Here is a 26,530-nt window from a genome sequence, read left to right as displayed (position 1 = left end):
CCAAAATTGATAAAGTCAGGAGGAATATTGCCTGGTCTTTCAAGGATATTTAATTTTCCAGCTGAATATGCAATTGTTTGACTTTGCTATTTATTATTAATAAAGGCCTCAGTCTCTGTGATGTTCGTGTAATTGTGGCTAGTAGAGATGTGAATGATTTCCATTCGGTAAAAAAGAGAACCCCACAGGTTATAGTTTTTTGCCGTGTAGGACACTGACTAGTTTTGTATCTAACCCAGCAATCTTATCCTAACATTTCTTTGTTAAACTGCCAACTCTTCAATTGTTTTTGGAATCAGCACTACCGTCTTGCTGGGTCCCTCATTAACTAACAGGTTGAATGAAATATTTGACTTGTGTTCATTCAAATTTGTATGAGTCAGGTTTTCAACTTTTAAAAAAATTATACTTTGACAGGCTGAAGGGAGGATCCCCATGTCTCACCCCAGACCAGGCTCTAGAGCCCCAGTCCCTTCTTCCCTCATTGCCAGGTCCTCTTCCAGTCTCCTTCCTATCTCTGTGCCTCTCCCTTCCCCTTTGTAGCCTCTCTAAGCCCTTCCCCATCCATGTTGGAACCCCCCCTCCCCATGCCTTTGCTCACTGCCCAGGCCCGATGGGAAGCAGAATCCGCACACACCCTCACCAAGACTGAGAACGCGCTGAGGACTGGGACACAGACTTAGATGGAGGGAAGGACTGGTGAAGGGTAGACGGCATGGGGGGCGGTGAGCCTCCCCAGGCCGAGCCCGGGCACAGGGACCTCCTGGGCTCCACCCGCGCTCAGCAGTTCCCTGAAAGGAGAGGAGGGCTCGGAGGGGTGCTGGGCGGGACGCGGGGTTGCGCAGTGCCCATGTGGACGTGGCTTTTGAGGGCACAGGCCACGGGCGCCAGACCAGTCCCCCACAGGTTCCTACCTTGCGGCCCCTCTGCTCTCCATCGCGCCCGCAGCCAGCCTGCCAACCCGGCCGCCCACCTTGACAGCCGGCCATGGGCAAGTATCGGGTGCCTGTGACCACCGGCTCCTTCTTCCTGGGCTTGGGGACGGGACCACGCGTCAGTGAGCCTGGTGGGGCCTGGACCACTGCGGAAAGGACTTCGCCTGGGGCGCGGTGAGTGTGGTGCTGCTCGCCTGGGCCTGCTCGCCCTCCAGCCACCCCACCCACAGGAGCCTTCTGCTCCTGGCCTCCCAACCAACCAAACCAAACCTGCTGCAGTTGAGTCCATTCTGACTCTTAGTGACCCTTGTAAGTGTCCCATAGGGTTTCCAAGGAGTGGCTGGAGGACTCGAATGGCTGACCTTTTGAGACAAAGAAGAGATTGGGCTGGCTGAATTAAATAAAGGCTACATTTCAAGGCCCTGTGTGCTGGACCAGCTATAAATTACTGACAATCCTTCTCAGTTGTTTTTTAAGGCCTCACCAGGTGCAGAGCGTGGGCAGTAAAGATCAACGTGGCCCATGAGTGACCTCCCACATGAGACGAACATGAGCAGGGACCCTGCCTCGGGGCTCGAACCAAGATCCAGAGCCATCACACATGCACGACATCCCAGGATAAGTCCTGTTCGAAGTCCGGGCTGGCACTGCTGCCGAGTGTGAACAAGGGGCCCCGACGCTGCCCAGCAGGCTCGACCCCTGGCCCTGGGACTCCTGGTTCTGCCGCTGGTTCCAGCTCACACCGCGGAGGGTGGGGAGGTGGGGGGCTGCCCTCTGCTTCACCAGCTACTGGGGGTGGGGAGCCCGGTGCTGCCTTAGGGGACAGGTGAGTGGGAGGGGACGGAGTAGGGCTGCACTGCAGAAGGGGCACCAGAGGGGAAGGGTGGCTAGTGTGGTCATGGTTGGTGGTTAGGAGAGGTAAGCTGGTGTGGCCACAGAGTTGGGGGAGTCATTGGAGAGAAGACCATCTGGGGGTGACGTGATTGGCGCAGGAAGTGGAGAAGGGGGAAGGGAGGGGGAATGATGTGGGAGGAACCTGGTAGAGGACCCAATGAGGGGAGCAGGAGGGGCTAGTCTGACAAAAGGGTCAGGTGGGGGTGTTGAGGGGAGTGCCCAATGGGTGGGGGTGGGACGGGCTGGTGGGAAAAAAACAGGACTGTGAAGCAGAGGGGAGTCCTAGTGGCACAGTGGTGAAGCACTTGTCTGCTAACCAACAGGTCAGTGGATGTGGCATTCTGCTTCCATAAAAATTTACAGAAGTACTACTCTGTCCTGTAGGGTCGCTATGGGTTGGGATCAACGGCAGTGAGTTTGTTTTGTTGTTTTGTTTTTTGGTGAAGCAGAGGGGGAAGGGAGGAGGCAGGGCGTAGATACAGCTATGGCTCCCTCCTTTGGCTTCGGCGGGCTGGTGAGGCTCTTTGGCCTTAGCTGTTGAGTTGGGGTTAATGAGGGGAAGGGCAGGGCTTCTCCTATTCTGAGGAAAGGGGGTAAAACAGACCAAGCAAGACATGGCCTGCAGATACTCCAGTTCAGAGGTGCCCCACCCCAGGTATAAGGAAAGGAGAAGAGAGCTAGGGTGCTGAGGGTGGGGGCAGGCCTCCCTCTCACTCTTTCTGTCCCCCAGCCAAAATCATCTGGCAGGACAGCCACCCTCTGCTCTCTGCCCAGCTCCACGTGGAGATGAAAGAAAGCAGAAATACCAGTGGGCAGCTCAAGGAGACTTGGGGACACTGACTGGTAGCCCCGAGAGTCCCTACCTCTTGCACCAGCCCACTCAGTTTTCTCACCACAAAGGGGCTCACTGGCCATTGCCCACTGAGGTCAGCTGTCTTAGGTCTGACCAAGAACAGCTCATAAGTGAGGAGTCAGAGTCCTGGTGCAAAAACCTTCCTGAGCTCCCAGCCCCACAATCCTCCCTGCACAAACAGGCCTGGGGGCCCACCCCCTTTTACCCTTTCCTGTCTCCAAAGGGTGGGGTCCAGCCATCAGTGACTCCCTCCCACTTCCATCTGTGCTCCTTACCAGATGGATTGAGTTTTCCCCAGGGCTACCCCACTGCCTAGATGCTGAAAACCTCAAGGACCTCAACCCCAACCTGAGCTACTCAGTCCCCAAGAAAGTCAACCAAAAACTCCACTTCCTCTCCCCCTCCCTCTACTCTCCCCCTCCTCGCCCCCTCCCCCTCCTCTCTCCCGGGAGCCTGTGTTATAGATTGAATTAGAGGCAGTTAAGTTAATGAGGCAGGACTCAATCTACAAGATTAGGTTGTGTCTTAAATCAGTCTCTTTGGAGATATAATAGAAGTGAGCAGAGAGACATGAGGACCCCACAGCGCCAAGAAACAAGAGCCAGAAGAATAGCTCCTCCTTGGACCCGGCAACGCTGCACTGAGAAACTCCTCCAGCGGGGAAGATTGATGACAAAGACCTTCCCCCAGAGCCAACACAGAAAGCCTTCTCCTGGAGGTGGCACCCCAAATTTGGACTTCGAGCCTCCTAGACTGTGAGAGAATAAATTTTTCTTTGTTCAAGCTATCCACTTGTGGTATTTCTGTTATAGCAGCACTAGATGACTAAGACAGACTGCCTGTCCTCTCCGAACATCTCAGCGGGGCCTGGCTCCCCTTCCCAGTCCATGTGATCAGTCTCTCTTTCTGCAGTAACATCACCCTGAAGCTGAGAGAGCTGCTGGACAGCCAACAGCCCTGGAGAAGACTGGATGAGATCCAACGCACCTTTGTCTCTCCCAAATCAGGGGTGTCAGCCCGGGGGTGTGAGGGGGGCCAGGAGGCTGAGAGAGGGGAAAGGGTCTGTGGTGGTCACCTTGTAGGACAGAAAACCACATAGCTGGAATTGCTCTGCCACCAGCTCCTCCCCTGTCCTCCACCAAACCTCATTCCTGCCCTGAGAAGACATACTTCCTGTCACCTACCTTTGGGAAGAGCAGGTAGTGTGGGCTGAGGGAGTCTGGGAGGATATTCTGCTCCAAATGTCCTCCCTCATGGGGGTTAAGGCCCACTGGTCACCAGACCATTCTCACTATCGGGGCTGAAGCTGGAAAGGTCAGAGAGTAAGCTCCAACAACTGCTCTCATTTGGCAGGGCCAGCAATAACTACAAACACTTCCTAGCACAAGCGTTTCTATCCCACTATCCTGGGTACCTGCCACCTTTCCCCCGCAGTAAACCACACTCCTAAAGTTGGTGAAATTAAGAGTTTGGGGTTTGTTTGCCGATCATCCCCCTCCCCTGCTTCCTAACTACTACTTCAAACTTTCCCAAACACCAAAGTATGCTCTGGACCATTGCACATGCCTGTGCTGTGAATGTTCTAGGCAAGTTAGGGAAAATTTTTGGAAGCAGAAAGACTTTTTCCTGTCAAAAGCCCAAATCACAGCCTGCTTGGTTGGGGCCCCATGTCTGCAGACTTTAAAACCAAACTAAGTCAAAGGCAGGGTGATTTAGAATGTCCTGGGTGGTCCCGATTTCCAAAATCCTTGGCCCTCATGGTGGCAAACTATGGATCCAATGGTACATTCTAACCTTTGGTTCAAAAGCCCTGGCACCAGTGCAACACCCCAACCTGCCCCAAGGTATTGTAAACTTTCTTTTGGAATGATCACTCTGGTTTAACAAATTACCCAGGCAGTCTGTTGGAAAAGTCACAGAATAGGACATGGGACTGGTGAGTTTTAACAGGGCATTGGAGGGATCCCCTGAGAGCAGACCCAGGAAGGACGGATATCCAGCGTTCCTCAGACTTCTAATTCTCTCAAATCCCACTCTCATCCTAAATGCAGTCTTAGTACCACGGGGCACCTTAGGCTTTCCAAAAAAGTGGGTGGGGCCAAGGGAGTAGGATAACCCCCTCATAGAACTCAAACCTCCAATCCCTTGTTTTCTCGGAGAAACTACTCACTAGTAAAGCCATCCAATGTGTTGGGATAGAGAGAAGGAGAACCTGGCCCACTGGCATCAGGAAGCGACCCTGATGAAGAGCTGGTAAATGGGGTCCTCCAAGTTGTGGCAATGCTGGGGGCAGGACACTTAGGTCCCTGGGGCCAGGGTGACCCTCCCTGTCATGGATTGAATTGTGTCCCCAAAAAATATGTATGTCAATTTGGCTAGGCCATGAGTCCCCATACTGTGTGATTGCCCACCATTTTGTCATCTGATATGATTTTCCTTTGTGTTGTAAATCCTACCTCTATGGTGTTATGGGGCAGTTCTACTCTGTCCTATGGGGTGGCTATGAGTTGGAATCCACTTGAGAGCAGTGGGTTTGGTTTTTTGGTTTTATGACATTAATGAGATGGAATAGACGGCAGTTATATTAATAAGGCAAGGACTCAGTCTACAAGATTAGATTGTGCCTTGAGCCAATCTCTTTTGAGATATAAAAGTAAGAAGTGAGCAAAGACACAGGGACCCTCATACCACCAAGAAAGCAGCACCGGGATTCCTGTGTGGAGAAGCTCCTAGTCCAGGAGAAGATTGATGACAAGGACCTTCCTCCAGAGCTGACAGAGGAAGACTTCTCCTGAGGCTGATGCCCTGAATTTGTACTTCTAGCCTCCTAGACTGTGAGAAAATAAACTTCTGTTTGTTAGAGCCATCCACTTGTGGTATTTCTGTTATAGCAGCACTAGATGACTAAGACAATCCCCATGCCCGCTCTCTGCAGAATACATGTTTGAATATTGGCGGCATCAACCCTGTCCTGATCCACCACTGCCACCGCCTCCCAAAGAACCTCCCCGTCTCTGATATCGTGGTAGCTCCCATACTGGGTCCAGGAGTCCAGCCTCCCTTCTCCTCCTCTCTCAGTTCCATCAGGAGCCCAGATGGCCAGGCTCCCAGCCTCCCAGATCCTGTCTCTTCCACTCGGCCCTGGCTCCCTTCCTCCCCTCCTGCTCCTAGTTTAGCCACTTCTCTGGGTGGTGACTCCTGCCCAGCACTGGAGGGAGGAGCATTTTTCTAAAATGGGGCAAAGGCTGAAGAGGAGGGCTGAGTGGGGAATGCTGTCTCCTTGTCCTTCACCAGGCTTCCTGCACTGTCAGGACCCCACAGCCCAGAAACCTTGGCAACAAGTTAGTTGTCATGGTTACTGAGGAGCTGTCCCCAGAGTTGCGTCTCTAGACTACTGGGGTGAGATGTGTCCTCTCCCCAGGAAAGTGCACCATAAGGCTCTAACCTCCAGCAGGGCTGAGTTCTCTTACTGTCTGTCCTTGGAGCTTGGGCCTGGCCATAGCAGGTCATCTCCAGTACTCAGGTCGGGGACTCTCTTTGCAACCAGGAGGTGGTCCTGGGCTGAAGTGCCCTGCTGGCTGCAGGGAATGAAGCTCCTTTAAGTGAAATACCTGTAGGTTCACAGTAATTCCCCTCATCCCCCCAAGCTTCCCAGAGCTGCGTGGGGCTGTTCCCGCCCTCAGCCCTCCTCCTCTCCTCCCCTAGAGGGGCTCTCTGGGTCCGGTGGACCATGCCGTCCTCTCAGGCCTCCGCCCCAGCGACATTAATGGGAGGTGCCAGTTCATGGCGGCTGAACTGACCCCATTCCATCGGCACCCCAGTGGTGGGCCCCTACTGCCCCACAACATCCAGGTCAGCAAGAGGAGGCCCGGGAGGCAGGGGCAGGGGGAGTATAGCATGTCCCCAAGTGGACAGAAATGTTGCCCACTCCCCATGTTGCTGTTTCTAGTGGTAAACGTCACATCTCATTAACCCTACCCAGCCTCTCCCTGGCTTGTTTTGTTCTGTTTTCTCTCCTTGTTTTCTGTTTTGTCCCCTTACTCTCATTGTTTTGGTTTTCTATCTTGATGGAAGAAGTCTTTGTGTGGCACAAATGGTTAAGCGCTTGACTACTAGCCAGAAAGTTTGGTGGTTCAAGTCATCCCAGAGGCGCCTCAGAAGACAACTTGACAACAACTAACAACATCTTGAAGGAAAGGTGGTAATATTCAGTGTCGGTGAATAAACTCTGTCTTGGTGTGGGTTCCAAAGACCACTCTTCTGACCCGGGAGCAGTATCTCCAGGCCCTGGCTTCCCACCCTTCCAGTCTCCGCCTCATGCAACTTGGGATTCAGATGACTCTGGGTTGGTATGAGAAGCCCTCTAACCAAGGACTCCTTGTTTACACTTAACCTTAATAATAATATGAGGTGGACTTGGTTCACTTCACCTCTTAGCAACTCAGTTTCTCCTCTCGTTGAACGAGAAGTGACCATAATATGAAAGGCTCATACGGCACTTACTACGTGCTGTGTGCTGTTCTAAGATCTTCGCCAGCATTAGTTCATTTAATCCTCAGAATGAGCCAGTAAGGAAGAGATTATTATTGTCAACCTTGTTTTACAGATGAAGAACCACAGAGAGGTTAATTAACCTTCCCGAGGTCACACAGCAAGTAAGGGGGAGACCCAAGATTGAACCATATGACTTGGCCCTGTGGGTGTGACATGTGCTGCACTGCCCTGGTGTCTGCCTGGCATCTGCCTTCCCCTCTGTCTCCACTCTAGCTCACTCAGACACCTGGTGCAGATAGCCCCATCTTCCTGCCTAGTGACCCCGCCAAGGACTGGCTCTTGGCAAAGACCTGGGTGCCCCGCTCTGAGTCCCTGGTGCAGGTGATGGTCACCCCTCTGCTGCGAATCCATTTTGTGCTGCAGACCTTTGCTCTGTCCATGCTCTGGCAGCTGCCATGTGCCACCCCATCTTCAAGGTAGAGAGGTCCCTTCCTCTCAGGGGCAGAGCTGTGGAGGGTCTGGGGGTGCCCCCATCTAACCTCTGCTCTCCCCAGCTGCTCGTTCCTCATTTCCACTACCCTTCCACACTGACATCCAGGCCCACACAGGACTCTAAGCACCAAGAAAGCTCATCAACCAGGTCAGGGGCCTGGGACGTCTGGAACTGGCAGAGGGGGCGAGGCAGGGGCTGAGGCTGGGTCCTGAGGCCCCTGCTCCTGGCAGCAGCAGGATCTCTGCTCCTTGCAATCGACATTCTTGGGGTGAGTGGGCTGTCACCTACCGCTCCCTCTGCCTGTCCCACCAGCTGGCTAACCGAGAGGTTCAGGACCTCACCCACTACCAACCGAGACGGTGTGGTCCAGATTTGGACGGCCGTAGAGAGGTGAGGCTCCCCTGGGGCCTGAGGACACAGCCTCTCCTACTCAGCTGGTTGATTTGTTCATCAGCTTCCACCACCTCCTGGCCAAAAATGTTGCTATCTCTCAGCTCCTTCCTGCCACCTCTTCTTTCTTCCCAGCTGTGTATCCTCGAGCAAGTCACTTAACCTCTCTGTACCTGTTTCTTCATCTGCAAATGGGGATCATAATAAATGTAAAGCCCTCTGAAGAATCCTCAGCAAATAGAAATTGCTGTCTGAGCGTTATTGTTATTAGTTGTTAGCTGCCAAGGAGTCAATTCCTACTCATGGCCACCTATGCGTTATAGAGTAGAACTGCTCCGTGGGGTTTTCTTGGCTGTAATCTGAACGGGAGCAGATCTCCAGCTCTTTCCTTCCTCAGTACCGCTGGCTGGGTGGGTTCGAACTGCCTATCTTTAGATTAGTGGTCAAGCACCAACGGTTTGCACCACCTAGAGGTCTCCCACAGATAATATCACTACGCATCCAGGTTTTCCCCTCTAAGTCTCCCTCACAGGAGCCCTCCTTGGGATGCACCTCTGGCCTCCACCCTGGTAGCCAGGCCCTTTTGACACCTGCCTGTTTGTGGACGTCCACCACCCACCATTAACCTGCACGACATCCTCCCTTGAGCACTGGGATTTATGACAGCCCTGTTCATAGGCCTCAAGTGGCTCCCAGCTTCTTGCCACATGGGATGCAGTGTTCACTATGGCATCTCAGCCCCTCTGGAATCTACCCCCTTTCCATTCCTCCTTAGCACACACCCCAATTCCTCCCTCTCTCCCTACCCAAACACCACTCCTTCTTCAAACTCAGTCCCTGCCCACCTCCCCTTGAAGGTCTCAGGTGAACACCTATAGCTGGAGCTGTCTGTGCCAGGAGCTTTCTTAGCAATGGATTCACACACCCTTTGTGGGCCCTACTGCTGAGGTAGATGCCATGGTGAGCAAGGGAGACCCAGCTCTGTCTTTTGGGAGCTCAGGAACCAGTGGGGAGTCTGGCGCAATCGGCTAGCTCCAACTCAGAGGGGCCTGGCATCTAATCCTTCCCTGTGGCTTGATCTAGCTCAGAAGACTGGAATGTAAGCAAGCAGAAAAACTAGGCAAGAGGGGTGGGTGGGGACTGTGGCCAGTAGAGAGCTCCTGTTCGTCTAATGGGAACAGTGGTGACCCAGTTACGACTGTTTCCAGATCTTTAGAGAAACCAGATATCTAACAATTAAATGTTGGCAAGTGATACAGCTTGAAAAACCAGCCAACAAAACGCCTCACCAGCCAAGCAAAATGCATCTGCAGACCAAATATGCCCTCATGCCCTCGGGTTGCACCCACCTGCTGGAGCTTTTGGCATCAGGGTTTGAAGCTCAGCTCTGCAGTTCACGCGCTAAGGTCAGCCATTTTCCTTCCCTGCCCTCAGTGTCCCCCGTTTTGGGCAGCTGGTCTCCATTGGCCTCTTCCACCCCACTGCTTGGACAGCACTGGCCCCCACTGTTAATCACCATGTATTCCTCCATCCCCAGCTTTGTGTCCAACACTGTTGGCATCTACTACCCTGACAACAGGGCTGTGGGCCAGGATTCAGAGCTCCATGCCTGGGTCAAGGAGATCTTCCAGGAAGGTTTTCTAAGCCACATGAGCTCAGGTGAAGTGTCCAACCTACCCTCCAGGCCCCACTTCCCCAGGGCAGTAGCCCCTTAGGTCATTTCTATTCTCTCCGCCCCACTCCCATTTGGGGGTCCCCTTCACCCTGGACAGATGCACTGGCCTTATTCAGTATGTATCTCACTATGATCACCTTCATCTGCTCCATCCAGCATGCTGCCATTAATAGTGACCTGGTGAGCCAGCTCCAGACTTGGAGGCCCAATGGGGTCACGGGAGGGGCAGTCCCAGCAGGAGCATTGGCAGCCCTGGGCTTACTGAGTTTGGGGGGAGGTCAGTTTGATTTCAGTGGCTGGATGTCCAATATCCCTACCACCATGTGGTTCCCACCACCCACTGCCAAAGGCCAGACAGACCTGGTGGCTTCACTCCCTGACACTCACTTCTGGGTGTCAGTGACAAAGCCAGGGCGCTGGAAGCAAGGCCCAGGGTGGGAGTGGGTGGGCCTCAGGTTCCAGCAGAGTGGGAGGGGTGAGGAAGGGATCCTGGGACTATAGGTTACATGGAGGGTGGTACTTAGCAGCTGGATTCCTAGGTGGGCAGGGCTTGGAGCATAGTGGTTGCTGGCAGGTGTGGTTTAGAGTAATATGGGTTCCTAGCACGTGGAGCTTAGAGTGGTCTGGGTTTCAATGAGCAGGCTTGAGATGGTCTAAGTTTCTTGTAGGCTGCAATTAAAAAACCACTTCCCAGGAAGTTGATTCTGACTCATGGCGACCCGTGTGTGTCAGAGAAGAGCTGTGCTCCACAGGGATTTTTAATGGCCATTCTTCTGAGGCTCCTCTGGGTGGATTTGAACCTTCAACCTTTCCCTTATCAGCTGAGCGGGCACCATTTGCACCACACAGGCTCTCCAAGGCTTTAGGGTGGTTTTTGCCTAGGTGGGTGGGTTGTTTATTTTGGGTGGTCTGAGTTCCTAGGTGGATTTTCTGGTGGACTAGGGCTCTTGGAGTCTGGGCCCCCGAGGTGGACGAGGCTTGGGTGGACTAAGTACCTTGGGAGATGGCTTGAACCAGACCGCTTTAGGTGGAAAGATGGGGGCGGGGCATGCGGAGCAGCAGAGGTCCAGCCTTTTCTCCCGCCGTTCCGGCAGCGCCTGGGCAACTTCGCGGACGAGCACTTCACGGAGAAGGCCCTCGGTGGATCATCACCGCCTTCCGGAGCCGCCTAGTCCAGATCTCGCCCGACATTAGGAAGAGGAACTGGGACCTGGCGCTGTCCTACCGTCGTGGACCCCGCGGTGGTGGAGACCAACACTGCAGTGTGAGCGATGGACGGCAGTTCGTCCCGGCGCGCCCCGGCCCCGGCCTCAGTCCCATCCCCAGCCCGACGCCATCCCCAGCCGGGCGCCATCCACCGCCGAGCCCCATCCCCAGCCGGGTCCCATCTCCAGCCCGGCCCCATCCCCAGCCCGGCCCCATCCCCATCCCGGCCCCAGCCCGGCCCCGTCCCCAGCCGGGAGCCATCCACCGCCGAGGCCCATCCCCAGCCGGGTCCCATCCCCAGCCTGGCCCCATCCCCAGCCCGACCCCATCCCCAGCCAGGCCCCGGTCCCAGCCGCACACCGGCTGCCCAGCCCTGCCCCCATCCGCGCCCCAGTAAACCGCTCTGCAAGCTCTGACTGCGTTTGAAGTTTTGTTTTTTGTTTTTATTTTGAAAATAGGCGGGCCAGGGCCGGAGAGGCGAGCCTGGAAAGGGCTTTCTAGATAGAAACGCTGTTCTCGATCACCACAGGGTCCAGGTAGTAGTAGGGGATGGGGAGGCACTCGTTGCGCTGGCGGATGTTGTGCGAGATCTGAGCCAGGCGCTGGCGCAGCGTCTCTATGCTCCTGCGCGGGACCTCCTCCACGAAGTGGATATCAGGGAAGTGGCCCAGGGGCCGCTGCGGGCACGGAACCAGGCCGCTGGGTCGGAGCCACCCACGCTGGCCTGCCCGAGAGCCTCACCCTCCCCTCTTGCTTCCGCTGCTTCTCTCTTCGTGCTTCCTGTCCTTGACAACGCCCTTCCACCCTTGGCCCCTAGCTTTCGGCCCCTTATATGCTCAGAGGCCCTCCAGCCCCAACTGCCCCTGAAGCCCCAGGCACCTTGTCATCAGGCTCCCGACAGAGCGTCCAGAGCACCAACAGGATGATGCACGTGGTCTTCACATCTGGCAACGTGTCCATGTAGGTCTCCTGAGTGGTCAGCCCCTTAACCTGCATGGGTGGATTCCGCATGGATGACGGGAAGTTGGGCATCCAGGAGGTGAACTCCAGCTGCGGGTGAAGTAGAGGGTGGGTTCTGGGTCAGACAGTGCCCAGGGTTCCCCTTCCACCAGAGTTTGACCACCCTCACCTCATCATGACTTGGACCCCTGCAGTAGAGGGCTGAGGCTGGAGGGAAATTGGGGTAGGTTCTGAGTTGGGGCTGAGACTGGAGCTGGGACTGGAATTTGAGACTGAGGATGGGGCTGGACTAGGGATTATGGCTGAGGATGGGTTTGGGTTGTAACTGGCACTGAGGTTAGATCTGGGACTGGTGGCCACAGGTACCTGCCCTGTGTTGACAGCTGCGTGCTTGGCAGAGCAGGTGTAGATGACGATGGTGACATACCGGATCAGCTCAGGCACTGTTCGCAAGCATGTTGGAAAGCCTGAGGGGTGGGGGACAGCCCAGGCAGTGTCAGTCCTGCTCTAGTCCTGGCTGCCCAGCAGAGGGCACAGCCAAGCCCAGCTCACCCCATCTTGCCAAGACTCCAAGCTGTCACAACCATGCCCTCATCCTGCCCACTTGGCCTTCCCGGGACCACAACCCCTCCCCCTAGTCCAGGCCATAAGCCCCTTAGGGAGGGGTTCAGCTGGCCTCAGGCTGCTCCTGGCACCTGCCTGGGGTGGGTCCTCAGTTCTCTCCTCCAGCACCCCTGGGGGGTTACCTGGTTCCAGGTCTGAGGAAGGGTGGTGAAAGTCTTCCCTCTGTTGGGTAGAGTCCTGGATTTCCTGTCCCGTTTACTCCTCTCTCCCTCCCCACCTCATGTGAGACTCTGGGATCACTCCAGATGGATTTCTCTGTAGCCAGGCCCTGGGTCTCCCACTTCTTCCTTAACCAAGCACTTGCTTCTCTTTCCTGTTGTCTCACTCGAGCTGCCCTGGTTGTTGGCGACCCCAGTTCCCAGAGCCCAACACATTCAAACCAGAGCCATCATCTTCCTCCCAAGCTGACTCCTCCTCATGGCTCCCCAGCTGAGGGAATGATACACTTCCTCACCCAGCTGTGAAAACCCAAAACCTGGGAGTCGCCCTTGAGCTCTCCCTCCCATTACCCCCATTTTCAAGCCCAAACCAATCACCAAGTCCTGTTATTTCTGTCTCCCAACTAACTCTCGAATTCTCTTCATCCCCACAGCCCCTATCCTAGTCAAGCCCCTGTCACCTCTCTCCTGAGCACTGCAACACTTCCCCAAGAGGTGTTCTGGCTCCGGTGCAACCTGATTATTCTATCATACACACCTGATCGCCCCACATGCCTCCTAGGGGTCATTCCAATCTCTTCGACCAGGCTGCATGACCTGGCCCAGCTCAGGGCCTCAGCCTTAGCCTTGCCCAGAGCCTGCCCAACTCCCAGCCTAAGTTCCAGTGCCAGAAGCTGTGAGCAGATCCCTGGATTCAGTGCTCTCTTTGGCTTCTGGGCCTTTCCTCATGCCATTCCCACTCAGAACTTTCCCAGCCCCACCCTCTGTCATCTAAGGGCTAACTTCCCCTTCCCAGAGATCCTAGCTAGATCTCAGCTTGCTGCTACCCATTTCCACCCCCGACCATGCCCTCCCCAAGAGGAATCAGGTGCCTCCCTGGGCTCTTACAGCTTCCTCCCGGGCTTCGCACAACACAACGCTCAGTCTGCAGGACCCGCTCCCAGCAGGCTGTGAACTCCTGGGGGCAGGCACCTTCATTATCTCCTTCCTTTTGCTCCCCCCCCAATGGCCAGCCCAGTGTTTGTCACATAGTAGATGCTCAATAATTATTTGTTGAGTGGGCGCCCAAGTGACATGACCTTGGGGATGCTTCTGGAGCCTGCCAGTTCCCACCAGCTCCCCACCACTCTCTTTGACTCCCCACCAGCTCCCACCATCTCCCCACTGCTCCCTATGACTCCCCTCCAGCCCCCACCAGCTCCCCACTACTCCCCACCTGCTCCCCAGCAGCAGCTATTGTCCTTTCCTATCTGAGCTCATTCCCCATTTCTCATTCCACAAAGGTGCATTCTGGGTAGGGGACCAGGACCCCTGTAGGTCTCCTCAGAAATGACCCCTAGCCCCGGAGCTGAGACAGGGACCAATGGCCAGTCATGCCTCCCTCCCCAGCCTCTTCCAGATGTGTCTTCTCCAGGGACCAGTGAAAGGCCCTGCCAAACCCTTGAGCAGTGACATGACCTCCTTTAGCCCACAATAAGACATGCTCTGGCCCAGCCTGGGAGGACCCTATGGACATCACAGCCTCAGGTCCTAGCAGGGTGTACAGGTGTCCAGGCCCATACCTGAGCTCTCACGTCCTAGCAGGCACTCCTTGAATATCTCCTGCACCCAGCACTGCAATTCCGGGTCACCTTCCACGGCAGCGTCACTCGGGTAATAATAGGTGATGATCTCTGTCACATACCTGACCAGGGGACGCGGCCTCAGTTTGGACCGTCCCTCGGCCTTCCCCAACCTTGCTTCCCCCACCTCCCCCAGGAAGCCCCGGTCTTGCTCAGGCAGGCCTGTGGGTGGGCAAGGCCTGTGGGTGGGCAAGGCCTGTGGGGCAGAGGTGCAGAGAGTGGCCTGACCAGATCAGAAGACACTTAAGCACTCCCTCATAAGGTGCACAGAGGGCGAACACAGGTGGGCTGAGGCCCAAAATAAGGAAGGAGCCCGCCAGGCCTCGCGAGGCCCCACCAGAGCTTGAACATATGTGTGACAGCCACACAGACTGCAGACCCTGCCCCCAAGCCCAAGCCCCCGCATGGTGCTTCACCCAAGCATAGGTCTTTCAAAGTTCCCCCCACCCCTCCCACATCCCAGGGGTATTGACTTACTACTGTCCCACACCTACCGCTCCAGCGCGTCCCACACAGCCAAGGTGTCATCACGGTAATAATATCCGGGCAGGTCCTGGACCCCACGCTCCACAAAGTCATTGGGGAGGTAGAGACTCTCATAGGTGACCTCTGACAGAGCCCGCACCATCACCTCAGCAAAGCCTTCCAGGCCCAGAGACGTGCCCTGCGCAGAAGGAGGCGGAGTCTGGTTCAAGTCCTCCTCTCCAGGGCTCAGACCTCCCTCAGAGCCCCCCCCCCGCAGAGCACTCCCTAACCCCTGCTCACCTCACCCCATCCCCCAGGAGCCCTAACTCCAGGCCCACACACCCAGGCCCTGCCTCTGCTCTTCTAGACATAGCACCCACTTTAACCAATCCCTCCCTCCACACCCCCTCATGATCTCAAGGCAAATCGGAAGTCCTGCTTCTGGTCTACCTGCAAAGGGCAGAGGGAAGCAAAGGTCTTGGGGTGAAAGCAGAGCCTTACCCTGGCAGAGAGCCCCCCCTCGTTGAGGAGCAGGGCCCGCCCAATGCTGTTGATCTGGATAGTGTATCGGGTATGGGGGACCAGGAGCTGTGGGAGGAAGGTGGAGGACAGTGAAAGCAGACCGAAGGTGCCCCACCCCCCAAGGACCTCTGCACCTCCATCACGCAGCATCAGCCTCTGTCCCTATGGGAAGCCCCTACCCTAAGCTTTCTCTTGTGCGTCCCCAGCCGGCTCCCAAAGTCTAACTGGAATCCGGCTCTCTGCTGGGGAAGCCAGGTGGCTTTCTGTGGCTTGGTGAAGGCAGCAATGATTCCTGGAGACGCCTTCCCTGAAAGCCCTACCTTGTAGAGGGGGTGGCACATGGGTAGCTGCCTCAGCATGGCCAGGGAGAAGGCTTCGGCCATGAGATGGGTCTCCAGCAGGTGGGCGATGGCCTCATGGCAGTAGAACTCAGCATAGCGCACCCACGTCTTGGCCAGCAGCCAGTCCCATTCAGAGTCACTGGGCAGGAAGATGGGGCAATCAGGCCCGGGGGTCTGGCTGAGCTGGGGGTGGGGAAGAAGGGAGGGTTAGATGTGGGCAGAGACACACCCACACAGCGGCACCCACTGCAGGAGTCTGAGGAGGTAAAAACTGCACCCGCTAACTCTAGTCCCTCTGTCCCCTGAGCACACCTTCCTGCCCTCCCCACGTTTGCTCTTGCTGGTCCCTCTGCCTGTGGTACCCTCCCCCAGGGTACCTGGCAGTACCTGGCAGCTCCCACTCATTCTTCAACGCCCAGCTCCCAAGCTGCCTCCTCTAAGAAGCCTTCCTCACCTCAACCCCAAGGCCACCAAATTCAGATGCACAGGTTGTGCACTGCACAAGGGTGCTAAGCCCCCTGGAGGCAGTGCCTGAAATCCAGCCTGCACTGCTCCACAGGAGAGCCAGGTGCACCGGGGCTTGACTGCTCTCCCCACAGGGGTACCTTTTTCTAGTATGCACATGGTCTCTGCTGGGACCTCTGAGGAGGAAGCACCATGGGTTCCCCCTCCTGCCAGACCAGACTCCCAAGGTGGTAGCTAAGTTTGATTAGCTCAGTATTCCTAACAGAGGCCTGGCTCAATACAAGGTTGGTTTACCTAAGGGATGGATGAACGAAGTCAAAGACATAAGCTCAAGTGACCAAGTACATTCTTGTCTGGTCATTCTGCACATATACACACAGTCATGCACACTATACACACAAGGGTTACACATGAGTGCAACCACAGGGACCTATAGACACACAACGGCAGCACACAGATATGCACACATACCCCAAGGCTCACAACAGGGCTATCCACCTGGATACATGTGTGCACACTGGCTTACACACAGGAGCCCACTTGGAGGGTACAAGTTCACACACAAGTGTACATGGAGATACGTGTGCATACATACAGACTCATCACTGCCCCCCACAGACAGGGCCATGCATAACCATAGGTGGACACAGAAGCACACTCAGGAACATATCGGCTCCTGCACATGGCCTACATGGTTACACACACTCACACATGGGTGCATACACAGGCGTATTGGGTTCACTCACACACACACAGGCTGACCCTCTGGCTGCATGCTTACTCCGATGCACACCCAGGAACATTCTTGCACACACAGAGGCTCACAGGCACGCATGCTCACGCAGGCACAAGCATTCACACTCAGGCACCCCACACAAGGACACGCATTGCACAGGCCATGTGCTCACTCAGACACACATGCACGGAGGCTCACGAATGACCATACGCCTGCACGGCCAGCACCTGGATAGCGATGGGCATCATGTTTCCTTCAGGGTCAAAGTAGAGCAGGCAGAGGGGGGCACAGTGGTGCTGCTTCTGACCGTTGAGCTCGACGGTGGGGATGCCTTCCAAGATGCGGTAGTCTGCCAGGTAAATGTTCCCCTTCTAGAGGGGAGGCATAATGGACGGGCAGGTAGGCACCAACACGGGGCGCCTGTGACCACCACAGTGGGCAGGAACGGGGAGTGATGCAGGAGTGGGTGGGACCCGTGGGAGCAGTGGAAGTGGGGGAGAGACCAGGCTGCCAGGGAGGGCGGCAGGGAGGCAGGAGGAGGGCCTCACCTCTAGCTCTGCTTGGAGGCACGTCCCTTCAGCCAGGAACGGTGCTACCATGTCATCTGTGACAGGGAACTTGTCTGGGATCCGCTTGCAGCGGCAGATGACACTTGGGTTGATGCCATTAAGGTACTGGTACCCAAAGAAGCTGTCCTCTGCCCAGTGGTCTGCGACGTACTCTGGAAGGAGGGCACGGGGGCGTCACAACCCGACCCGGGCCCCCTCAGGGACAGAGAGACATGGGGTGGAGGCCCCGCGACACAGGAAGGCAACCGACACCCAAGAGGACTCCGGAGGGAACACGAGGCCTGTTGCTTGGTCCTCGGGGCCCAGGGCGATGTTTTCCACGCTACCGCCAGAGGGTGCGCCCGCCTAACTCGGCCAATCCTCCCTCCGGTGCCATCCAGTCCTCTGCCCCAGGTCGGGCTCCTGCCTCTCCCACCTGTCTCGCCTTCCTTCCACAAGAGACCACCTGGCTCCCCCAGGTTCAATTCGGAATTCCCGCACCCCATACCGGAGACTATAGACTTGTTGGCAGGGAAAATTTTCTTAATGTCCTTCAGCCTCTTCCACGACCTTTTGCAGTCCACCAGGCCGCGGAGCTTGAACGCCAGAGCCCTAGGGGACGGGATGAGGAGGCGGCGTCAGAGAGGCTGCCCGGCGCCCGTGGGCCCCGGGGCAGAGCTGTGCCGCCCCTTAGGTCTCTGAGTCTGAGTCTGCATCTGTGTCTCTGTATCTCGGGGTCTCAGAGTCTCTGTATCTCCAGGTTCCTGGGTGTCTGGGTCTCTGGGTCCATGTCTCAGGGTCTGTGTATCTCCAGGTCTCTGGGGCTCACATCTAGGCGTCTTTAGGTCTTTTCAGCCCCCTCGGCCTTCCAGTGGTGGAGGCGGGGGAGCAGGGGGAGTGGGACGGGTCCTCCCACTCTTCCCTCACTCCCACACACTCACATAGGCCCCAGGCGGAAGAAGAAGGAGGCCGTCTTGATGAAGGAGTACCGGAGATTTGAGTTCAGGAACTTGGTGGCCTTAATGTTGATGAGAATCGGAAATCCCGGGATATAGCCATTCCACCTGTAGGGAGAAGGGCAGGGCTGGGACCACGCACCTGGGGTCCCGCGGAGGGGAGCAGGAGCCCAGGTGTCTGCCCCGGGACGGGCCCCAGGGGCCCAGAGGCGGCCTCAGGTCCTTACTCGGGCCGGTTGGGGTTGCGGTGCCGGCGCACGGGAGGGCGGTAGCTGGGGATGTGCACGTAGTTGGGCAGGCCGGGAACGAAGACCCTCCAGCTGCAAAGATAAGCTGAGACGGTGGGCCCTGGTGCCCGGTGGCACCTCCCAGGGCTGGTAACCCTCGCTGTCCCTCCCCGCCCCGGCCCTTGGCCCTCCCCCTCACCGGTAGAAGTCCTGCTTGGCTCTGATCTCCTCCCGTCGGTGCTCAAGGAGGATGGGCAACGTGTCGTCCGCAGTTGTCTTTCCTGTGGGGAGACCGAAGGGAAGGCTCAAGGCTCAAGGTCTGACCCTCAGCCCTGCCTGCCCTGCCCACCCGGGGAGCAGTTCAGCTTCTGCCCTCCTTCCCCAGGTCAGCTGTGGAGGGCCCACAAGTGAAGGTTCATCGCTCCCCAAAACTGCAGACAAGAGGCCTTGGACCCACCCTCCTCCCCCTCTCTCAGTCCTTGGGTTCAGCTCTGCAGCTTTTCAGAAGTTACTCTTCCAGACTCACTGAAATATTAATCAGTAAGTTATTAGCACTTACTAGGTACTGGGCACTTCCTATACACTTATGTTAATAATTTAATTCACATAAGAACAGCCTTATGAGGCAGGTGAACTATTCCAGCCCCACAACCCCTTCTCCACAATTCCAAAATTAAAAATGCTCTTGAAAACCATGTCTTTTTCCCTGATAAGTTAAGCACAAATTCACTGGTGGCAAAAACCTGCTGTAACTGACCTGAGCCTATATACACATAAGTACCAGCAGTTAAGAGTTTGGCTACTAATTAAAAGGCTGGCAGTTCGAATCCACCAGCACTCCTTGGAACCCTATGAAGCAGTAATACTCTGTCCTATACGGTCACTGTGAGTTGGAGTCGACTGGACGGCAAAGGGTTTTATATTCATAAATTATATATTTATATATTCTTTATTTAACTCACTTGGCATAACAATCCCTAGTTTTTGCTGCAGAAACATTAGTATATTTAATTAGGAGGTGCCCTAGTGGATTTACTAGTGGCACAGTGATTAAGAGCTTGGCTGCTAACCAAAAAGATCGGCAGTTTGAATCCAACAGCCACTCCTTGGAAACCCTAAGGGGAAGTTCTACACTGTCTTACAGGGTCACTAAGAGTCAGAATGGACTCAACAGCAACGGTTTTTGGGTTTTTGTTCCTAAAAATTTGAATTTCGAAGCACATCTAGCTCTAACAGTTTCAGCTAAGGGACTATGCTATTGTCCTATTTTACAAGGAGAAAACGGTGAATATTACATAGGGAGAAAGCAGAGAAGCTGAGATTTGAACCAATCCAGTCAATTTCTGGACACCACACACAAAGAAAACAAAATTTGTTATTGTTTCTTTGCACCACACACAGTCGCAAAAAAAAAAAAAAAATTGCCATGGAGTCGATTTCAACTCATGGCAACCCCATGTGCTGTAGAACTGCATCCCACAGGGTTTTCCAAGGTACCTCTGGGTGGGTTTGAACCATCAACCTTTTGGTTAGGTAGCCAGTACTTAACAATTTGCACCACCTAGAGAGACTACAGAAACCCTGGAAGCATAGTGGTTAAGAGCTACAGCTGCTAACCGAAAGGTAGGCAGTTCGAATCCACCAGAAGCTCCTTGGGAACCATATGGGGCACTTCTACTCTGTCCTGTACGGTCGCTATGAGTTGGAATAGACTTGACAGCAACAGGTTTGGTTTTCAATGGGTTAGAGAGGCTACACATAGTCACACCACTTTATTAAGCCTTCTCTAAACTCCTTTTTTTTTTTTTAAACTCCTTTTAGACATTACCTCATTAGATTTTCATGTTAACCCTCTGAAGTAGGTTCTGTTGTTGTCCCCATTTTACAGATGAGGGCACCCAGGCTTAGAAGAGTTCGGAAATGTGCCCAGGTGTCACAGCTGATAGGTGGAGGTAGTCCCCGGAACAGTTGGTGCCCCCATGAGTTCCCTCAAGCCCCTCCTTCACCGCCCTCTTCCTCCTCCACCTGCCTCAGCCAGTGTGTTGAAGGTGAATGTTGCCCCATGGAGTTATCTAACACACAGACCCAACTTGGTGTCATCCCCAGGGTGGGAGCCTCACTCCCTTCAGGGCACAGTGGGTGACTCAAGTCTCCCTACCCTGGTGTTGCATGGCAGCTGCTCCACCCAACCCCATTCCTGCCTGGCCACCCAGGGTCACCCTGCCAGTCTCCTGCCTCCATGGCACTCTGACCTATCACCGTGGGAAGAAACTCTGCTTCCCCAAGGACGCCCTCACTTTGCACACCACCCTTCCCTAGGCCTGCCTCCCTCTGCCCCTTGTCTCTTCTTTCCCCAGGTCAGGCCCCCATCCCCTCCTCCCAGAAGAAGGCTCTAGCTACAGAGCAATGAGAACTGGGATGAGGGGTGATCAGATGCAGGAAGGCTGGGTCTCCAGGGCCCCCAGCCCCTCTCAGCTCTGCCCTCACCTCCCACCCAACTCGAGGTGAGACCAGGGGGATAAAGAAGAACAGGCCACCAGTAGAGGACAGTCCCCATGCACAGCCACATATTGGGAAGCTGACCCCAGGCCCTCAAGGGAAGGGCCCTGGGCAGTGGTGGACACAAGCAACTCAGGAACTCAGGTCTTGTCCCTTCTCCCATAGGAGCCACCAAGCACCTGGAAAACCTCCAACAGGCCACTACAGAGAAAACCCAACAGTCTGTATGAATAGCGGGGCATCCTACCGGAGTGGGACTGATTAACACTGGATTAAGGGAGTAACCAACAGGCCAGCAGTTCAAATTCACCAGCCACTCCTTGGAAACCCTATAGGGCAATTCTACTCTGTCCTATAGGGACACTATGAGTCAGAATTGACTCAATGGCAATGGGTTTTTTTTTTTTTTAAGTTTTATTTATTTTGGTTTTTGGACTAAGGGAGTCCCCGGGTGGTGCAAATGGTTAACACGCTTGGCTACTAACTGAAAGATTGTCTGTTCAAGTCCACCCGAAGGTACCTGGGAAGGAAGGCCTGACAATTTACTTCCAAAAAAAATCAATCTTTGAACACCTTTATGGAGCACAGTTATACTCTGACATACATGGAGTCGCCATCGCTCGGAATCAACTCGACAGCAAGTAGTTTTTGTTTTAGAGTTAGAGTAAGCCCTGTTTGGAAGGATGGTGTCCCATTGGAGTAATAAGGAGTCCTTTCAGAGCAGTAGGATATCTCCTCCATCTAAAGTATGCTCAACAAGAAAACCAGGGCATGAAGGGTAAGAGAGTATACAATACTGGGGAAGCCAGCACAACTTGTCCAAGGCAAGGTCATGGGAGCTCCATAGACACATCCAAACTCCCTGAGGGACCAAATTGCTGGGTTGAGGGCTGGGGACCATGGTCTCAGGGAACATCCAGCTCAACTGACGTAACATAGTTCATAAAGAAAATGTTCCACATTCTAATTTGGTGAGTAGTATCTTGGGTCTTAAAAGCCTGTGGGCGGCCATCTAGGATGCTCCACACCGGTCTTACCCCTTCTGGAGCAAGGAAGGATGAAAAAAAATAAACATGGAAGGGAAAGTTTAGTCCAAAGGACTAATGGACCATATCTACCATGGCCTCCACCAGACTTAGTCCAGTACAACTAGATGGTGCCCAGTTACCACCATTGACTGCTCTGACGGGGATCACATCACAGTAGAGGATCCTGGACAGAGCTGGAGAAAAATGTAGAACAAAATTCTAATTTACACAAAAAAAGACCAGACTTAGCAGCCTGACAGAGCCTGGAGAAACCCCGAGAGTATGGCCCCCAGATACCCTTTCAGCTCAGTAATGAAGTCATTGCCCAGGTTCACCCTCCATCCAAAGATTAGACAGGCCCATAAAACAAAACAAGACTAAAGGGGCACAACTGCCTGGGGGCAAAGACTAGAAGGCAGGAGGGGACAGGAAAGCCGGTAATAGGGAACCCAGGGTTAAGAAGGGAGAGTGTTGACATGTCTTGGGGTTGTTAACCAATGTCATAAAACAATGTGTACTAACTATTTAATGAGAAACTAGTTAGTTCTGTAAAACTTCATCTAAAGTACAATAAAAAAAGAAAAAGAAAACCAGGGCAACAGGATAATGTTCAAGACCTTCTGTTACAGTACCACGGGGCACTGTTGAAATAATTGGGCTTCTTAATGAAATAAGGCATTGGTTGGAATAATGGAGCATCCTATTAGAGTAACAAGGCCTCCTGGTATAGTAGCAGAATCCTATTAGAGAAACAGGGCATGCCATTTGAGAGGGCAGCCTATCAGAGTTCTGAGTCCTGCACCTAGGGTTGCCGGGCACCTGTGGGTACCCAGGGCAGGAGTGTAGAAGTAGAAGTGCGCTCTGAGAATGCTGTCTCCAGCCAGGCGCAGGGGTCCCCAGGGCAGCCCCGCACCTCCTGCATTCCCTCTTCTCCAGGGCCCAGCCTTGAGGATTAGTGTGCCCGGGAAGTCGCTGGGACTCTCTGGGGGGCACTGGCACATGGATGGCTTGATGGGTTGACAGCGGTGTATCCTGACCCTTCTCCCTTGTGCCTGGCTGAGGGTTCACCCCAGGAGTCGGGTAGCTGAGCTGCAGCAAGGAGCCCAACAGCATGGGATGGGTGTGAGGGCTCACCTGTAGCCTCCCTGAGTGCCAGGGTCTCGTAGCCATCCATCCACTGATAGGCGGGGAAGTGGTAGGTGCGGCCATTGGGGGCGCAGATCTGCACGTAGTTGCAGTACCAGGAGTTCTTGGGGAAGAAGGAGGAGGGCTCCTTGTGCAGGCGGATGAGGACAATCTCGCCCAGGTCCTGCTGGCATCGCACACTGTACTCGTCCACCTGCGCAGGGCACGGGAGCGGCTGAAAGTGGAGGACTCTACCCTGGCTCCTCAGGCCTCCACTGGCCTGGCCTCTCACCCAGGCCCTACTCCCCTTCGTGATGCCCACCTGCCTGGACTGGGGTGATAGGTACACAGGATAATGACTTTCTGCCCCTCCAACCTGGCTGTCCCCTGCTAGGCCCATCCACCTGGGGCTGGACAGGGCCCAGCCCTTCTATCCTCTACATTCCCAGATCCAGAGGTCCCCATTCCCTCCCTCACCACCTGAGGCAGCAGAAGCTGTGGAGACCCCCAGGTTCTGGTGTATGCAGGGGTCCAAGTAGAGCCCAGAGCCTCCCAAGTCTTCCGGACTCTTAGACTGGGGAGAGGTGATCCAGCCAGCCCCCTTTGTCAGTGAAGATGTGGAGGGTCAGAAGAGGCCTTAGGTAGTTAAAGTGACCTATTCAGGCCACACATCAGCAGGTGGCCAGGTCTGGCTCAAAGTCAGGGCTGAGATCCCGGTGGGGTGGGGGCGGGGGGGCCTTCCATCAAGGAGCAGGCAGGTCCCCACTGGACAGGCTGGTCTAATGCCATTATAAGTCACAGAGAATCCAATGCAAATTTAAGCCAGTTGTGATGCAACTTATCTTAGCCAGAGAGAGTAAGAGCGGGAGAGAGGAGAGGGATGAGGGAGTGGGGGAGAGAGGACACGGGAAAGAAAAAGACAAGAGGGAGAGAGGGGGCGGGACAAGGCTGAGAAATGAGGGGTAAGAGAGGAAAGGGGACAAGGGAGAGAGAAGAGTTAAGAAAAGGGAGGGGGAGACTGAAGAATGACCAAGAAGAAATAAAAGATGATGAGCCAGGGATGAAGGAACGGGTGTCCTGGAAGCCAGGGCATGGGAGGGGGGTGAGGAGCCAAGTCTAGGGTGACAGATGTCAGAGCCCCCCTTGGGACCTTGCTGGTCCAGTCCTCTCCCAGGCTCTCTAGCCTCTCCTGGCCACCATCTGGCCCTCAGGTGCCTGCCTTGCCCACCTCCATCCACCCTTACCCCCAGCCGCTTCCCCCCTCCCCCCCACTCACTGCTCCTGTTGCAAAATCTCGTCCAAAGTGGTTCAGTAGCTGCTTATGGCTCTCTCCCTGCGTCCCCACGATGGTCAGTGAGATGCAGTCCAATGTCCCTGACAAGAGGTCGCTGCCTGTGGCCACCTTGACTTTGTAGGTGGCCATGGCTGTTCTTCAGAAGGCAGGGGAGGCTCAATCCCAGATACTGTTGGGCGCCACACTGAGGCCCAAGCCAGGCCAGGCACAGAGGGGTGGACAGGGCCAGCCCCCCGAGGTGGTGTAGTGAGGCAGGTGACAGCCCAGAGCTGGAGAAGCTGTTGCCCTGGGCAGCCACGGACTGAGCCAGCGTTGGGCAGACCGGGCGGGGCAAGCTATGGTGGCGTCAGGTCTCCAAGCCCTTTGGGAGCTGGCAGGGAGGCGACACCAGGCAGGCACTGGGCCTGCCTCTGAGAGGGAGGACAGAGATGCCGTGGATGAAGGAGTCTTCAGGGTGGGGGAGCCAGTCCAGCCTGAGCCACGGCCCCAGGGAAGTTAGGGGAGAAGGCTGGGCGGGGCCCCCAGATCTTTATCAGCCTAATAAGCTCCTTCTTCTTACCCGCCCCTATTGGCTTCAGCGCTGGGAGTGTAGGGGGTTGCAGGGGGTGACCTGCATTGGTTCTGGGGGCCCTAGTGGGCGGGGACTAGAGGATGGGGGCAGCACAAACTTGCTGTCCAGCCGGCCTGCTGCCTGGCCATTCTACTTTGGGAAGTGGGGCAAGTAGTGGCTGGAGCGGAAGGCTGGCTGGTCCTTCTGCTGCAGGGACCAGAGTCTGAGACAGGTAGGGTGGTGGGTGTTGAACCTCGGGCTTAGGGACCACGTGGGCAGTGATAGAAGCTACAGGAGAGATGGCCATGGATGGGCGGGTGATACTTGGCTGCTTCCTGCGGGAATCATCTAAGGAGGCGTTGGGGTCGAAGACAAGATCAGAAGACAGTTGGGGTGAAATTTGGGACGTAAGTATTAAGCTAAAGAATGGATAAATCTGAAATCCTGATACATGCTACAACATGGATGAACCTTGAAAACATTATGCTGAGTGAAATAAGTCAACCACAAAAGGACAAATACCATAATATGAAATATATGAAATATCCAGAATCGGCAAATGTGTACAGACTTAAGTCTGTCAGTTACCAGGGATGGGAGAGAGGGGGGAAGGGGGAAGTGTTGCTTAAGGGGCACTGAGTTTCTGTGAAGGATGATGGAAAAATCAGGAAACACGTAGTGGTGATGGTTGTACAACGTGATGGACATAATTAATGTCATGAAGTGGACATAAAAAAATGCTGAAATAGCAAGGGTTTTGTTATATAATATATACATGTAAGTGTATATATTTAAAAATATATATATTTACCACACTAAAAAAGAATAGACAAATAAATTGTGGTATATTCACACCATGAAATTCTACACAGCAATTAAAAAAAAAAAAAAACTGTGACATGGACAAATCTCACAGGTTATACTGAATGAAAGAAGCCAGACACAAAAGAGCACAAGCTCAATGACTCCATCGATACGAGCGTCAAGAACAGGCAAAGCATCTATTTGTTACAGGCAGTGCTTATTAAAGTCAGAACGGTGGGCACTTCTGGGCTGTGGGTTCAGGCTGGGCTTGAGCAGAAAGGAGCTGTGTAGGGAGCTGGAAATAGCGGTATGTGTTGTTGCTGTGTGCCATCGAGTCGATTCTGACTCAGAGCGACCCTATGAGACAGAGTAGAACTGTCCCAGAGGGTTCCCTAGGCTGAAATCTTTACAACAGCAAATTGCCGAGTCTTCTCCCGCTGAGTGGCTGATGGGCTCCAACCACTGACCTTTGGGTTAGCAACTGAGCATTTAAACATCTAGGGCTCCTTGTTGATGGTATATGAGGTACTTTATGAATTTTACTGTATCAATGTTGTCCCTTAATTTCATGAAGTACACACCCCCCAGTGGGGAAAAGGAGAAGCTAGGGAAAGAGTTTGAGGTGAAGCTGGAATCAGGGTTGAGCTTCACTGGAATCAGGTTTGT

General features: G+C 54.6%; 1 protein-coding gene across 1 annotated transcript; it reads right to left on the bottom strand.

The window, feature by feature from the left end:
* Positions 1-11,437: 11,437 nt before the first annotated feature.
* Positions 11,438-24,639, bottom strand: ALOX12B (arachidonate 12-lipoxygenase, 12R type). Its single transcript, XM_049860065.1, has 15 exons — positions 24,493-24,639; positions 23,226-23,430; positions 18,764-18,845; positions 18,565-18,657; positions 18,323-18,445; positions 17,890-17,993; positions 17,382-17,554; positions 17,061-17,204; positions 15,612-15,815; positions 15,271-15,357; positions 14,799-14,968; positions 14,245-14,366; positions 12,267-12,367; positions 11,820-11,990; positions 11,438-11,617 (listed from the first exon to the last, which is right to left on the bottom strand). Exons 1-15 carry the CDS (start codon positions 24,637-24,639, stop codon positions 11,438-11,440), a joined length of 2,106 nt encoding a protein of 701 aa, XP_049716022.1.
* Positions 24,640-26,530: the final 1,891 nt, after the last annotated feature.

The sequence above is a fragment of the Elephas maximus genome, chromosome 19 (assembly GCF_024166365.1).
Source record: "Elephas maximus indicus isolate mEleMax1 chromosome 19, mEleMax1 primary haplotype, whole genome shotgun sequence".
Lineage (NCBI taxonomy): Eukaryota > Metazoa > Chordata > Mammalia > Proboscidea > Elephantidae > Elephas > Elephas maximus.
The sequence above is the reverse complement of the archived record's forward strand: the minus strand, read 5'-3'. Positions and strand labels throughout refer to the sequence as shown.

Bases quoted from the DNA above. Each gene is read 5' to 3' on its own strand.
- ALOX12B (XM_049860065.1), bottom strand. From the start codon at position 24,639: ATGGCCACCTACAAAGTCAAGGTGGCCACAGGCAGCGACCTCTTGTCA. The intron at 23,431-24,492 runs GTGAGTGGGGGG...TGCCCTGCGCAG, and splicing joins GAGATTTTGCAACAGGAGCA to GTGGACGAGTACAGTGTGCG. The intron at 18,846-23,225 runs GTGAGCCCTCAC...GTCTCCCCACAG, and splicing joins GGCACTCAGGGAGGCTACAG to GAAAGACAACTGCGGACGAC.